Here is a 16,774-nt window from a genome sequence, read left to right as displayed (position 1 = left end):
TTCACTGGGTAAGAGGGTGAGAGTGGCGGAGCGTAGTCCAGTGGTAAAGCTGACCACTGCATGGCATTCACTGGGTAAGAGGGTGAGAGTGGCGGAGCGTAGCCCAGTGGTAAAGCTGACCACTGCATGGCATTCACTGGGTAAGAGGGTAAAGCTGACCACTACATGGCATTCACTGGGTAAGAGGGTGAGAGTGGCGGAGCGTAGCCCAGTGGTAAAGCTGACCACTGCATGGCATTCACTGGGTGAGAGAGGCGGGACGTAGCCCAGTGGTAAAACGCTCCCTATTGGGCTATTTTTCATTTGATTTACTAATCATCATCTATTGGACGTCAAACATTTGGTAATTGTGACATATAGTCTTAGAGAGGAAACCCGCTACATTATTCCATTAGTAGCAAGGGATATTTTATATGCACCATCGCACAGACAGGATAGCACATACCACGGCCTTTGATATACCAGTTGTGGATCAATGGCTGGAACGACGATGCATAGCCCAGTGGGTCCACTGACGGGGATCGATCCCAGACCGACCGCGCATCAGGCGGGTACTTTACCCCTGGGCTACGTCCCCGCCCCTTTATAGAATCACCAAATGCGGCTACATTTAGCCAGTATTTGACAACAAATAGTTATTAGGAATAGTAACGAAAGTGTACTCGATAAGACTAGCATGAAGATGTTATCAAAGTCAAATGTGTGAAGCCAAATGCACACAAAAACTGAAAAACAAAATATAAAATCATATTAAATTTCATTATATTTCATTTATTTTCGTGATTATATCCAATTAAGGTACAAGCATAATATCCTGGGCAAACACTTCAGCCATCTGGGCTGTGTGTCCAGGACAGTGAGTTAGTTGTTAGTGGTTAGTTAGAGCGAAGAGTTGTGTAGTGGTCTTACACCTACCCATTTAGTCGTTAAACCTCGCTCTGGGTGGGAGCCTGTACCCGGCTCCGAACCCTGTACATACCAGCCTTACGTCCGATGGCTTAGTCACGACACCACCGAGGCTGGTAAACTTTACAGTATGCGGAGCGGAGCGGATAATGTTGGCATGCTCATATACCACTAAGGTTTCAAGCATGTCCGTCCCGGGTCCTGTCTCTGGATAGCCAGGGGCTGGATCCGGGACAGATCATGAAGTGGAGTGTTGTAGTGGTTAACGTGCACATTCAGAGCAAGTTGTTGTAGCGCACGCCTGTCTTGGGCACAGGTACCGGCCTCGGTCGGTTTCTCTGTCCAAGACAGGAAAGGTGGGGGAGGGTGGAGGAGGGACCGCCTGCACTGGCAGGTGCAAGGGAGCACCAGCAGCCCGACCGTGATCGGTAGCAGACGGGGAGGTGTGTGGGGGGGGGGGGGGGTCTTTTGGTGCAATGGAATTTGGAATGTCCCGTAGGATTAAGTCCTAAGAGAAAGGGTGCGCGTTTTTTTATGAAGGAAATTAGGCGCAATTTGGAACGGTAGATCTAATGGAAAGGATTAGGAGCTACGAGTAGGTTTGGATATTAGTAGGCCGAAAGTAGCTCAGCGATTAAGACCTGGCACAGATCATAGTATGCACGCTATTCTTATATGCACTGTCTGATTGTTTTTCAGAAAGGATATGACGTACGGTTCCCCGTCGAATATTGGCATTGCCTATTTAGATAGCGTCTGCAGTGTCTGGGCTGTGTCTGTTGTTGAGGATCTCCGTAATAACGTGGTCGGCTGGATCGCAGCCCACGAACTCGGGCATAGGTAAGTCAAACACGACGACGTGTACGTTGTTTTCGAAGATCGTGATCAATCATAATGTTTGACATTATACAGATGATGGTGATGAAGTTATGTTGTTGATGATGCTTCTGGTGGTGATGATGATGATGATGATGATGATGATGACGAAGGTGGTGGTGATGATGGTGATGATGATGATGATGATGGTGAATATTTTGATGATGTTTGATGACTACAATGATGATCATGGTCATGATCTTGATTATGATGATGCTTATGATGATACTTTTCACGATGATGATGATTGTGATGATGATTGTTGTTTTTGTTGTTGATGTTGTGGTGGTGATGGTGGTATTGATGGTGATGGCGATGTCGATGAAGGCGATAATGATTATTACGATAACAACTATGATGATGGTTGTGATATTATTATTTTCTTTCTTGTATTTTTATGGTAGTTAATGAGAGTAGTGATAGTATTCCTTTTTCTTGTCCTTTTCTTTTTTCTTGTTTGTATTTGTATGCTGGTTAGTGATGATAATGTCGCTGGTGTGAGTATGCCCTTCCAGGACTGTTTGATTCGTATTGTATAAACATGTGTTTTCTCCTGTAGTTTGAACAGCCAGCACGACGGGGACGTCCCGTCATCGGCGTGTGACACGGATGGACTTAACGTCATGTCCTATTATTCGCCGTATCCAACCGTTAAAAGCACGAGACAGAAACCGTGGATCTTCTCCGAATGTTCCGTCAAGGCGTTCCAACTAAAGCTAAGCCAGTAAGACAGCTTTTAATCCGATAACAACAAAACTTGATCACATGACGATCAACCAAATAGTCCTTTTACTCCAGTCGTGTACATAGTACTACATACTTGGTGCTCCTACAAGCCCAAAATAGTCTTCCTAAGATTCTGAATAATGTCATCTACATTAAATTAAAATTGTTTAATTGTAAAGGGTTCACAATGGTAGCAAGATAGGTTCACTCTGTCTCTGTCAGTCTCTCTCTCTCTCTCTCTCTCTCTCTCTCTCTCTCTCTCTCTCTCTCTCTCTCTCTCTCTCTCTCTCTCTCTCTCTCTCTCTCTCTCCTCCCTCAGTATCTCTTTCTCTCTCTCTCCCCCCCCCCCCCCCCCCACCCCCACACACACACACTTCTTTGTCTTCTTCTTCTATGTCTCCGGATTCACACAGCTATTTCTTCTGACCATTTCCACTTTAAAAACTAAACTTATTTTGTCCAGAGTGGGCTGCACGAAGAATCACCACACTTCCAAAAGCCCAGTCCTACTTGGCCAGGTGTACAACGGAGATCAACAGTGCCAGCTTGCATTTGGAACCAACCTCTGTAGGGTGAGTACTGTCTTCGGGGGTATTATTGGTTAGGCCATCGCACTTAAGGCTGGTAGTTACTGGGATCACGTCCAGGTACCGGTTGCCACTCAATTAGAGTTTCTTGTAGAACAAGTATCAGTGACCAATATGTGAAACACTTTGTTCTAGTGTGTCCTTTCTACAGTAACATAAGAGATAAATATATTAAACCTTTTTATTATAATAAACTATCAACATTTAAATTAACGCAACTGCTGTCCAGCGACAATTTAAAACAGGCCCCGTGCTTATAAACCTTAAAGTCTAGACTTTAATAAAGTCTAGACTTTAACGTCATGGCAACGCCATTCAAATAGCATTACGTTAAAGTCTGGACTTTATTAAAGTCTAGACTTTAAGTTTTATAAGCACGGGGCCAGCTATTTAAATTGTGTAAGTATTTGAACAGTGCTACCACGCATAGAACAGACAACACTGATACATGACATATGTTATTATATTGTATATCATTGCTATGCATGTATTACACATTAACTATAGAATTTTATCGATTGTAACCCGATGCTACATACCATTCCCCACAATGTGCACATTAGATTATTTTATATTTAAAAATGTATGTATGCCTACAAAATGTATATTTTTGGCAAAAAATTAAAAGTGTTTATCAGGGAACTCGAAAATGATGTAAAGGTATTTAACATCAAACATATGAAATCTTTTTGACCATCGTTTGGTAGGCACAGATTGCGCAGTTTTCATATACATTATTCTCTGGCGGCGTTATAACTGTCCAAGTATCCGTTTTGCTCTATTACGGTCAGAGTTCTCGGGCTAGAGACCACGTGGCGATCGAGTGGTATATAGAATACTCTTGCACATATAGTATTGTTCAGTAATAAAGAAACAAAGCATGGGAACAAATCCGACATGTAGTTCTATATATTTATTTGCCCAAGTTCATTGTAACATTTCACTAGCTGTACATAGTAGACATATTAAAAAAAAATATTATCCACATAGTTCACATATTCAGGGAAATATATCCAGTATGACACACTTGTGTCATAATGATTTCACGTGCACAACGAATGACGTAATTTTGTGAAGCGACATCGTAAGGGGAAATGATACTATTCGGTCAAATTGTAAACGTTATTACACATTTCTTGAAATTTCCATATATTATAGATATATCCTTATATTACTGCAATGTCCAAAAACAATCATAGGACACCAAACAAAATTTTGATCCACGAATCATAAAGTGAATAGGTGTATGAATCACTATGACGTTTCCTTTTTTCTGTGTTTAATCTAATTAATCATGTTTTATATCCATTAAGCGTATTTAATTTTAAACTTTTTTACAATGCAACAAAGCGAACATTAGTTGTGTTGCTTAAAATGGCATCCATCAGACACACAAGTACATATCTTCACTACTAAAACGGAGTTTTAAATACATGAGAACTAAAGGACAAAGTGACTTTTTAAAACATTTACTGACTATTTACTTTACAATTGTATACAAAATCTAAAAGTCATTACATCTTTTTAATTGTTTGCACATATAGTAATGCTGGATGAATAAATCAATATAAGATAATACAAATGTATTGTCACCGATGAAACTGTTTTACAGCCAGAGCTTGAAATATCCCATACATAGATACAAATTCATAAAAAGTCCACCATAAATGATTTGGGCACTTTTGTTTCAAAAACAGTTTCATTTGAGTGATCAACTATGACACAAAGAGATCATTATTTTCCATTAAAAAAAAAATCCATTGTGGGTTTGGGTGGGACTGGGGTCGGGGTTGAGAATAGGATTATTCCCACGTATCTGTAGCTACTGAAACTGATGTCATTAACCTGCCTGTCAAACGTGACGAACTAGTCAAAAAAATTACACTAAGATATGTGATATCTTATTGAATACGAAGCCAGAATGACTGTCCTGTGATTGCCGTCCATTTTAGGACTAACATGGAAGTACACCACAGTCTCCTTAAATCATACAATGTTTTGTACAATTTTATTTAATTTCACAGAACATCATCTGTTTTTGCCAAAACTGTTTCCTTTTTTTCCCTACGTTGACACAAACAAACATTATATATTGTGAGAAAACATGTTTTGAAAACAAAAAGTAGACTGTGGCTATAGCCTATATAGACGGACAGTATTTTGTTACGTCATTGTGTATGTTTCAGCGCTAAACCTATCCTTAGTGACGTCTCGCCACTGTCGTTCTGCTAGTTAACCACTGCTAAATATAATGGCGCTGCGTGCGAAAGTATCATTTCTCCTTAATGCGGCTTCCCCAGTCTTACATATGACGTCGTTCCGTCGTCTCTTTCTAGTTACGTTTGAAACGTTTTGATATGGTTCTAGCTTGTTTTTCATTAAAAAAAAAACATATTTTGGGCAATATGGCTATAAAAAATGTATTACACTCGCATGTGAATCGTACTGATTTTACGACACTCGTGTCAGAATTCATGCTCTCGCTCTGGTAATACAACAATCCTGACACTCGTTTCGTAAAATTAGTACGACACATAAACTCGTATAATAATCCCTTTTGTTCATTACGTTATTTGTTTAATATGTTGGGTTTCGTTTCTTTATCTCTGTCCACCCTTCCTGGCGGCAAATCGTAGAAGAAGTATACAGCGGTTACCCCGTCAAACTATGACAGAATCTGCTACCTCACGAGATGTTATACTCCAAACAAGCTAAGCAAGTGTGGTCGCAAGATAATTGCCCATGAATACACGTCGTGTGGAAACAAAAAGGTAAGTTTATTTGAAGCATCTGCTGGTTACGCAATCGGACTTACGGTTGCCACTTACAGCGGTATTTCACGACTGAGTGGAAACGTATAAGTTTATTTGAAGCATCTGCTGGTTACGCAATCGGACTTACGGTTGCCACTTACAGCGGTATTTCACGACTGAGTGGAAACGTATAAGGCCACTGTACCGACTTCCCTCTCGCTGGCTACTAACAGTTAACCTTTAACCAAAGTATGGTCAAGGACCACACAGATAATGTGATTGGACACCCCATGGACTACTCTTTTATATACGTCATCCCGCAGACAGGGTACACGTTCCATGGCCTTTGATATACCTCTCTTGGTGCACTGGCTGAAACGAGAAATAGCCCAGTGGGTCCACTGGTGGAAATATTATCACTGAGATGAACGCATTGTCACTGGGTTCCGTTCCGCCCCTGATTGGCATATAGCATATGTAAAAACAAATATAGAGACACAGGGGGCGTTTGCACTGAAAATGTAAGATATTATATATTCTTCAAAAAAGAAACTTGACATTGATTTTCAAAGATTAATAAAACAAAACAACTGGTAGACATGATAAAAGCAACCAAAGATCAAGACACCATGGGAAGTGAGTTACTCCGTGCATGTCCCAAACAGTATCTCTGGCATACACAGGCATACGTCTCGATATCTGATGTCCGTCAGTGCACCTGTCACGTGCACGAGAGCCGTCCTACCACCATGATGGATTCCTGCCCACACCATGACACTGCCACCACCTACACAGTCAACTTGTTGCACGCAGTTTGGAGTTTAACGTTCCCCTCGGCGTCTATAGACACGTGTGCGTCCACCAGCACGTAACAGGAGAAAACGAGACTCATCTGAGAATAAAACAGTCCTCCACCTGGCACGTGTCCATCTCACCCTCTGCTGGCACCACTGCAGACGCTCCGCTAAGTGACGTGGGGTCGATTACGAACTGTCAGGTCAGAAATTCTGCGTAGTCCAGGGATTTGTGTCGCTGTGGTTGTTGCTGGTGTGGTTCGATTTCGAAGATGACTCACCTGGATGTATCGATCTTGAGAGGCGGTGGTTAATATGGGACGACCTGACCTTGGCCTGTCATTGACACTTTGAGTGGTGTGGTACCGTGCCCATAAAGCAGAGATTATCTGTCTGGAGACGCCAAAGTGCCTTGCCACAGCTTGTGGAGTTGCCCTTCCTTGCAATATCCCAACGGCATTATTGCGTTGAGCTGACGTTAATCTTGGCATTATTGCGTTGCCTACAGTGTCGTTATGAGGTCTGTTTGAATCACTGCTGATGTGGCATTTTATGCGCCACCAACGGAGGGTTCGCCATGCAAAATTACAGAACTTCATGATGCACGTGCTTCTCTGGGGATTGCGCTTTTGCGTTTCAGTACAAACGTTGACTATGGCTACGTTCATGCGAATCGAACTTGTTGAATAGTGTTTTATAGCATCACCATTCGCTCACTTACTTGATTGTCTTTGCGATGGCTTGGATTTCATAAAAATAATTCGATATTATTATTTTTACCAATGTCAAGTGTCTTTTTTGAAGAGGAGAGAGAGAGAGAGAGAGAGAGAGAGAGAGAGAGAGAGAGAGAGAGAGAGAGAGAGAGAGAGAGAGAGAGAGAGAGAGAGAGAGAGAGGGAGGAGAGGAGAGAGGGAGATGGAGGGAGAGAGAGAGAGAGAGCGAGCGAGCGTGAGCGTTTACGAATATAATTGAACCATATTTTATTATTCTTTGTTTCAAGTGGTGCATCAAAGGTCTGTGTGTTTCCAGTCCGGACGCCCCGACCGTTCTCGGTAAGGTTATTACATAATTAAGGTATCACACCACTATTACAACCAGTCACACCACTATTACAACCAATTACACTACTATTACAACCAGTCACACCACTATTACAACCAATCACACCACTATTACAACCAGTCACACCACTATTACAACCAATCACACCAATATTGTAGCCAATCACATCACTATTGCAGCCAATCGCATCACTATTGCGGCCAATCACATCATTATTGTAGCCAATCACATCACTATTGCAGCCAATCACATCACTATTGCTACCAATTACACCATTATTGCGGCCAATCACATCGTTATTGTAGCCAATCACTGCACTATTGTAGCCAATCACATCATTATTGTAGCCAATCACTGCACTATTGTAGCCAATCACACCAATATTGTAGCCAATCACTGCACTATTGCAGCCAATCACATCATTATTGCTACCAATTACACCATTATTGCGGCCAATCACATCGTTATTGTAGCCAATCACTGCACTATTGTAGCCAATCACTGCACTATTGTAGCCAATCACTGCACTATTGTAGCCAATCGCACCAATATTGTAGCCAATCACTGCACTATTGCAGCCAATCACATCATTATTGCTACCAATTACACCATTATTGCGGCCAATCACATCGTTATTGTAGCCAATCACTGCACTATTGTAGCCAATCACACCAATATTGTAGCCAATCACTGCACTATTGTAGCCAATCACATCATTATTGTAGCCAATCACTGCACTATTGTAGCCAATCACATCACTGTTGTAGCCAGTCACATCAGCATTACAGCCAACCACACTACTATTGCAACCAACAACAGCACTATTGCAGCCAGTCACATCACTATTGCAGTATTTTGGGCACATGGCGGTCCAAACAGGCAGGTCTCGAAGGAGCAAATTAAGCTAATTTAGTACAAAAATAAATCTCTGTTTCCAGAACTGCTATTACGATTAGTTTTCATAAAGGTACAGGTTAACAGATGTTTTGTAATTTCGACGTGTTGTCTATAGAGAGGATATTCCCTACATGTTTTCGTTAGTAGCAAGGGATATTTTATATATACCATCCCACAGGTAAGATAGCACGTTCCACGGCCTTTGATATACAGGCGCACGTGCCATCTTCTATTTGTCTTCCATTGATTACGACCATTAACTATTGTACGCACATCTATTTAAAAAAAATATATATATAAATAGTTTATTTTAATTATAAAATTACAAAATTAATCCAAATTAAATAACGAAGGATATGTACAAACATGCATGCGTGCGTGCGTACGTGCGTGCGTGCATGCATGCATACATACATACATACATGGATGTCTGGATAGCTCATAACGCATCGTGGTTAGTCTGCAATTTGCGGGAGATTCGGTGCCACAGGTTTGAGTCCCAGCAACGGCATGGGACAATTCGTGAGGCCAGAAAGAATTTAATTATCCCCTGCGCCAGTGCGTTAATATATATATATATATATATATATATATATATATATATATATATATATATATATATATATATATATATATATATATAACAGTCAACCTCGACATACATACAATATATAGATATCCATACATCAATACATGCATGCATACATACATATATGCATACATACATTCATACACACATACATATACATACATATACATACATACATAAAAACATACCAACATACATACATACGTAAATAAAGAAATAAAGAATGAATGAATGAATGTTTAACGACACCCCAGCACACAATATATATATATATATATATATATATCGGCTGTTGTGTGTCAATCTATCAAACTAAGGTAAAATAAATTTAAATTTAAAGTAAATATATAAAATTATTAATTTTAAAATAATAAATGAATAGTAGACAAATATATAAAAATAAATAAATAAATAAATAAATGACAAAAGATGTAAATTAATTTTAAAATTATTAATAAATAAATAAATAAATAAATAAATAAAATAAAGTGTTATTTATTTCAGACGACTGTCCACAAGGAGACGAGGCTGGTTACGGCTGTACTGCGGCGATGTGCAACACTTTGTCCGTGAGACAGCGCGCTAATCACTGCTGCGCCACCTGTCGCCCTTGAACGATCCCCACTCCAGCTACAGAGAGAAGGGATCACTGGTGATGCTGGCGAGGTCGGGGCGGTCGAATTTGGGGCCGGGACGTCTTGTGAAGAGTTCCAGTAGCACAACACGCGCGCGTGCCATCCTCTTTTTGTCTTCCAGTGAATTGTGTCCCATGAACTATCGTCCTCAAATCTGTATTTCTTAACCACTACCGGATCTGTTCAGGATTGTTTTTTTTGTGTGTGTTTTTTTGTTGTTTGGTTGTTGTTTTTTCGTTTTGTTGTTGTTTTTCAGTGGGTTTTTTGTTGTTGTTTTCTCTCTCTCTCTCTCTCTCTCTCTCTCTCTCTCTCTCTCTCTCTCTCTCTCTCTCTCTCTCTCTCTCTCTCTCTCTCTCTCTCTCTCCCTTTTCTTATTTTTGTTGTTTTTTCCCCACATTTTGTGGGGTTTTTATACTTCCCAGATGATCGTAAAATACGCGGGCGTTATTTTCAATTTGATTTAATTTCGCGATAACTATCGTCCTCAAATCTATTGGCCTGTAATGTTACTGAATCGGGAGGGGGGGGGGGGGGGGGGGTCTTGTTTTTTTTGTTTTTTTGTTTCTTTAAATTTGTTTTTGTTTATTTCAGTGGTTTGTTTTTCGTGTCTTTGTTTCAGACATCGTGGGTTTCTTATATTTTACGTGGCCGTAAAATATAACGTAATTTATTTACAATTATATTAATATTATGTGGGTGTCTTTCTTACATAAGCGGTATCTACACACGCGTGCACACACACACACACACACAGATACACGCAAACATACACACGCACACACACACACTCATTCACGCACACACACACATATACCCACGCTCACACACATTTCTTCTTTTAATCTAGTGTAGTGAAAAGTGGTTACTCCTTGCTGCCTGTCAATAAATAATAATCGACAAAAGAACAGTGTTGTTTTGTTTTATCTTTTTTGTTTTCGGAGTATTCTTTATTTATTTAAACAAAGGAATGTGCCGCCCCCCTCCACCCACCCACACACACACACCCTTCACTAAAGCCTTCCCCTCGATCCAATGTCGCATTGTTATACAGCCATTCCGTAGGCAACTCTTTTCGATTAGCAGCAAGAGATATGCGTCATCCCACAAAGTCTTTACTACACCAGTTGTGGAGCACCGGTTGGAACGGGACATAGCCCAATGTGCCCAGCCAATGAATACAAAATACAAACCGTTGTTATCCCTCTCCTATCATTAGATGTGAATATGTTCATCACAATACATTATGAAGAGTTCATTACCAAATGTTTTACATCCAATAGTCGATGATTAATATATCAATGTGCTCTAGTGGTGTCGTTAAACAAAACAAAATTTGTTTTCAGAAAAACCTGGTTTCCGTGTAACACGTGCATCACGTCCTGTTTAAAGAGCATATATCCGATCATATCAGTGATAAAGCGCTCGCCTGGTGCGTGGTCGGTCTGTGATCGATCCCCGTCGGTGGGTCCATTGGGCTATTTCTCGTGTCATACAGTACACTAGGACTGGTATATCAAAGGCCCATAGGCTCCCATTTGTGTAGGGGGCAAGCTGGCGTTTGCCCGAATTAAACGAAAATGTCCGAATCTTATTAGCATTAATACCAAACAGCTGTATAGGTTTGCAAACGAACCACTATGCACTTTTACATGGATTACAAGTAATTTTGTTCTCTTGCACCTGCCAGTGCAGGCGTCCCCCTTTCCCACCCAACGTTCCGGCATGTGTCCATGACAGGCGTGCGCTAAAACAGCTTGCTTTGAATTTGCACGTTAAACCCTATGACCTGGCTGACCTCAGATCGCGTCATGGTCTGTAGGAACCTTGGTGAGATGGGATCCTCTTCCCGCACAAGAAAATATACGTAATTTGCGCCACACTAAATAAATAAAGATACAAGTCCGAGTATTGTTCCTACAGAAAGAAAGACATGTTTTATTTAACGACGCACTCAACACATTTTATTTTCGTTTATATGGCGTCAGACACCCGCTGTTGCCACTTCATGAGCTACTCTTTCCGATTAGCAGCAAGGGATCTTTTATATGCACTATCCCACAGACAGGGCAGTACATACCACGGCATTTGATATACCAGTCGTGGTGCTCTGACTGAAGTCAGAAATAGCCCAATGGGACCACCGACGGGGATCGATCCCTTACCGACCGCGCATCGAGCGAATGGTCCTACAGATTGCCATTTGACGTCATTCTGATAACGCTGCGATGTTGTAACATATTGAGTACACCTTCATTGCCAATTCCCAAATCTGGACTGGTGTACGCCTATATCGCGTTTAGAAAATGACCTCTTCATAGGCCTATGTATCAGTTAGGAAACGTTTTGTTTAACGACACCACTAGAGCACATTGATGTATTAATCATCGGCTATGGGATATGTCAAACATTTGATAATTTTAGAAAGGAAAGCCGCTACATTCATTTTTTTCAATTAATAGCAAGGGATCTTTTATATGCATCATACCACAGATAGCATAGTACATACCACGGCCTTTGATATACCTGTTGTGGTGTACTGGCTGGAACGAGAAATAGCCCAATTGGCCCACTGGCGGGGATCTATCCCAAACTAACCGTGTATCAAGCGAGCGCTTTATCAATGGGCTACGTCCCCCCCCCCCCCTCCCGACACACACAAACACCACCCCACCCCCACCCAGTAGCTTATTATCTTCGTAAATGACGGTGAAAATTTACAATTGGTACCAGGTACTTGTAAGCCACAAACGTTAAACAGCAGTTAGATAATGATTTGATCATTTTCAAAGAAGGGTACGAACTAAATTGTGTAAAACTGGATCTACTATACACATAGAAGGCGAGATGTAGCCCAGTGGTAGAGCACTCGATGGATGCGCTGTCGGCCTTGGATCGATATCCCCGTCAGTGGGCCCATCGGGCTATTTCTCGTTCCAGGCAGTGCACCACGACTGATATATCAAAGGCTCTGGTATGTGTTACCCTGTCTTTGGGATGGTGCATATAAAAGATGCCTTGCTACCAATGGAAAACAAATGTAGCGGTTTTCCTCTCTAAGAGAAAATGTCAAAATTACCAAAACAAAACAAAACAAACTTTAACTTTAAACAAAGTCAACTCCAACATGATATTTAGATTCTTTATTTGACAACACAATTTAATTAATTTTTTATTTTAAACTTACTGTGCTTAAAGATAATAAATCGGACAGTACAGTGGTATTTAAGAACGTGTCAATAAATAATTATTATGTTTAATTACGTTTTATTATACTGAGTATCTTCGTCGACATTTTTTTTACTTTGCTTACATATTTTAAAAATATTAATTTGCTTGTACATGTTACACTGATAACAAGGAAAATATATTTGCAGTAAGTAGTGTGTAAACATATTCTCAGAGCAGTAATGGCAAACAAATCGCCAAGGGCGGGTCTACGGTAGGTTAAGGCAGTTTGACAAATGTTACCGAAAGTCACTAACCCTTACCTAAGATTTGGCTAGTGCCTTAATGTATTATACTAATACAGTTAAAACGACATACCCTAGTTTTTAAACACTAAGGCATATTTGTTTACTATTAGAGCCTTTTTTTAACAACTGAAATCATACTTTACTATTATTATTTACATTATCCATTTCCGTACATTCGAAGTGTTTTTGGTCATCTTGGTGTTTTTAATATCATAAAATGCATTTCTCGTAATATTTTAAAAACGCACGTGCGTCTGAGAAGTAACAGTTATGGAGTCGAGTTTTGGTCTATTTTTAGAGGGTATTTCACCATTTCAAAGTCACAGACTCATGTTTCACTCAACTGTAACTTTATCCAAATGCGTTACAAGTTTGTAGATTAACTAAACTTAGTTTTAATTTTCACGGGCTGAAACTAGGGTCTGTCCCTTTAATAATTTCCAAATATTTACTAGCCGAGACCGAGGGTTAGTGGATTTGTCGAACCCTGGAACTTGAGCGAATCTAACGATGTAATATTCCAATACATTAAGTAAAGTCTTACATTTAAAGGGACATTCCTGAGTTTACTGCACTTTTTAAGATTTATCGACTTTTACAGAGACTTTATAACCATTGTAATTACAATAATTTTCTGCATAACATATTAGTGGCTGTATATTAAACGTGTTTCTGATTGTTCTAATATGTGTACTAGGTTACATTTCATTTTATTTCCTAAAATATATTTTTTTCGTACGTACGAAATTATTTGAAGACGAAATCCAGTTTTGGCTTCTTACACATATTAAGACGACCAGAAACACATTGAATATACAGACACTGATATTCTAAACAAGAAAATATATTTAACATGTAAGTTTATTCGTAGAAATATTTTATTAGTCGGAAACATCTTACAATGCAGCAAACTCAGGAATGTCCCTTTAAAATAAAAAGTACTATATTGATTTGTTTTCATTAAAATATCGTCAAGGCGAGTATTTTTTATAAGTATTATTTGCAAATTTTAAGCACACGTGATTATTATTATAATTAGTAGTAGTAGTAGTGTTTATTATTATTATTGTTATTATTATATATTATTATTATTATTATTATTATTATCTAACTAAACATAAATATTTATGAAATATAGTTATCACCTTCTTGGCTAATTATAATAGCGTAAACATGTATAGTCTATAAATTCTTCGTCATTGTTTTAACTTTTAAGATCTAAAACAAACAAAAACCCTATTTTCTTTTGTAGTATCTTAAATACCTCTGAAACCGACTAAAAAAATCATCGAACGATCTTTGAAAATTGTTCTGATAACCAAAATTAAACAAGCTTGGAAATGGTCTAGAATTGGATGATCTGAACGGTGGGATTTGCCTAAAAGGCGGATTCTGGTTGTGAGGCGGATTTTGTCTGAACGGTGGGTTTTGCCTAAAAGGCGGATTCTGGTTGTAAGGCGGATTTTGTCGGAACGGTGGGTTTTGCCTAAAAGGCGGACGTTGTCTGTAAGGCGGGTTGTGTCTATACGGCGGGCGGCGATTGGGGCGATTTGGATAGGGATGAATGGTTCGTTCTGGCGGCAGTTGAAACGTGGGACTCTCGAACACCCGCGGGAAGCGCTGACCAAAGGGAGCGAACTGTGGGAATTGCTGCTGAAATGGCGTCGTAAAAGGCAGCTGGGTTGCTGGGGTGAGAATCTGCGGCGAGTTGCACGTGCCGCAACAGATGCCCTTGGCGATTGTTAGGTTCCTACAGTCAAATCGCGTGCACCTCGCATCCGGGTCATCACCGGCTGGACAGTTGTCTGTAAACGAAAGAAGGGAAAATAAATAGAGACCAGCCTCTAATACGAGCTTGTGTCGCAGGGCCTACTGTCAAATTACGAAACGGGTGTCGGGATTATTGTATTGTCCGAGCGAGAGTGAGGGTATTTCATAAAATCAGTACGACTCACACACGAGTGTAATATTTCTACCGGTCGAGTCGTGGTTGAACCATCGGACATAAGGCTGGTAGGTAATGGGTTCGCAACCCGGTACCGGCTCCCACCCAGAGCGAGTTTTAGCGACCCAGTGGGTAGGTGTAAGGCCACTACACCCTCTTCTCTTTCAATAACCACTAACAGCCAACAACTAACCCACTGTCCGGAACAGACAGCCCAGATAGCCGAGTTATGTGCCCAGGACAACGTGCTTGAACCTTAATTGAATATAAGCACGAAAATTGAGTTAAAATAAAACGAAAATAATTTCTTTAATGTCCACATTATTTTTTTTTATGAATAACAAGGCGTGTCTTAAAATGGTTCAAACAGAACGAGGAGACGGGAATATTTTGTCTCTTAATTTATTAAATCAAATTATTTAGTTTGAATCCCGTTATTTTTTACATCTATTAAACGTATCAATGTTTTGTGAGCATTTTAATCCCACTTTTATAGTATATTTAACACATTTATTTTATTGTGGAAAAAAATATACCCCCCCCCCCACCCCACCCCACCCACCCCACCCCTGTATTCACATCTGACGTAATACATCACAGAAGCCGATACCGTTGTTAGCTGACAAGTGGTATATTATTCTGCAAAGGACAAACAAACCAATATTCATTATTTCGCTATGGTCGCCGACAGATCTTACCTGGAGTATTGGGAGCTCGTGGAGACACTACGCACAAGCCAGACTGACACCACTGGAAACAAAACACACAATACACATAGAAATATGAACGATAAAACTGTTACAACAATCTCGGCACAAAACAGAGTCAAAGGGATATTTTAACAAGGTCGTGACTACTACCAAGAAGCATCGGCATCCTCAGTCCCCAGGATGACATCAGGGCTCGAACAAAATAAGTTGTTATATACGGCAATTTTGAATGCTTTTTGCTGTAGGCAAAATGGTCACCTAACGGTTAACGGTTTTTGTTGTAAACAAAATGTCATCTACGGCTATTTTGAGCCTACGTAAAGCAATTACAAGATAGGAAATGTTTTATTTAACGACGCACTCAACACATTTTATTTACGGATATATGGCGTCAGACATATGGTTAAGGACCACACAGATATTGAGAGAGGAAACCTGCTGTCGCCATTTGATGGCCTACTCTTTTCGATTAGCAGCAAGGTATCTGTTATATGCACCATCCCACAAACAGGATAGCACATACTATATACCAGTCGTGGTGCACTGGATGGAACGAGAAATAGCCCCAATGGGCTCACCGTCGGGGATCGATCCTAGACCGACCGCGCATCAAGCGAGCACTTTACCACTGGGCTACGTCCTGCCCCAAGAAATGTTAGTGACAATGTTAACTTGGTTAACACATCAATAAATGGAGATGATTCATCTTCAAAGTGGTCTTGTGACGAGTACAACATTTGTGTACTTCACTGTCATCAGTATCCATTTGCGGAGTTGACCGCACATATAATCGGACGGGGCGGAGGGCGGGGGGGGGGGGG

The 16,774-nt window shown here is 40.3% G+C and overlaps 2 protein-coding genes across 2 annotated transcripts in view; one reads left to right on the top strand and one right to left on the bottom strand.

Annotated features, from left to right (window-relative positions):
• Positions 1 to 128, bottom strand: part of LOC121378100 (actin cytoskeleton-regulatory complex protein PAN1-like) — a 798-nt gene extending 670 nt beyond the window's left edge. The window contains exon 1 of the mRNA XM_041506200.1: positions 1 to 128. This exon is cut by the window's left edge and continues 670 nt beyond it. Within this exon, the coding sequence (XP_041362134.1) occupies positions 1 to 128 (128 nt within the window).
• Positions 129 to 165: 37 nt separating this feature from the next.
• On the top strand, positions 166 to 6,720 carry LOC121378099 (metalloprotease mig-17-like). The gene is made up of 6 exons (XM_041506199.1): positions 166 to 179; positions 1,606 to 1,746; positions 2,342 to 2,506; positions 2,972 to 3,080; positions 5,807 to 5,866; positions 6,532 to 6,720. Exons 1-6 carry the CDS (start codon positions 166 to 168, stop codon positions 6,718 to 6,720), a joined length of 678 nt encoding a protein of 225 aa, XP_041362133.1.
• Positions 6,721 to 16,774: the final 10,054 nt, after the last annotated feature.

This window comes from Gigantopelta aegis, chromosome 7, assembly GCF_016097555.1.
Source record: "Gigantopelta aegis isolate Gae_Host chromosome 7, Gae_host_genome, whole genome shotgun sequence".
NCBI lineage: Eukaryota > Metazoa > Mollusca > Gastropoda > Neomphalida > Peltospiridae > Gigantopelta > Gigantopelta aegis.
Note: the sequence above shows the minus strand (reverse complement) of the source record. Positions and strands in the feature narration are given on the sequence as shown.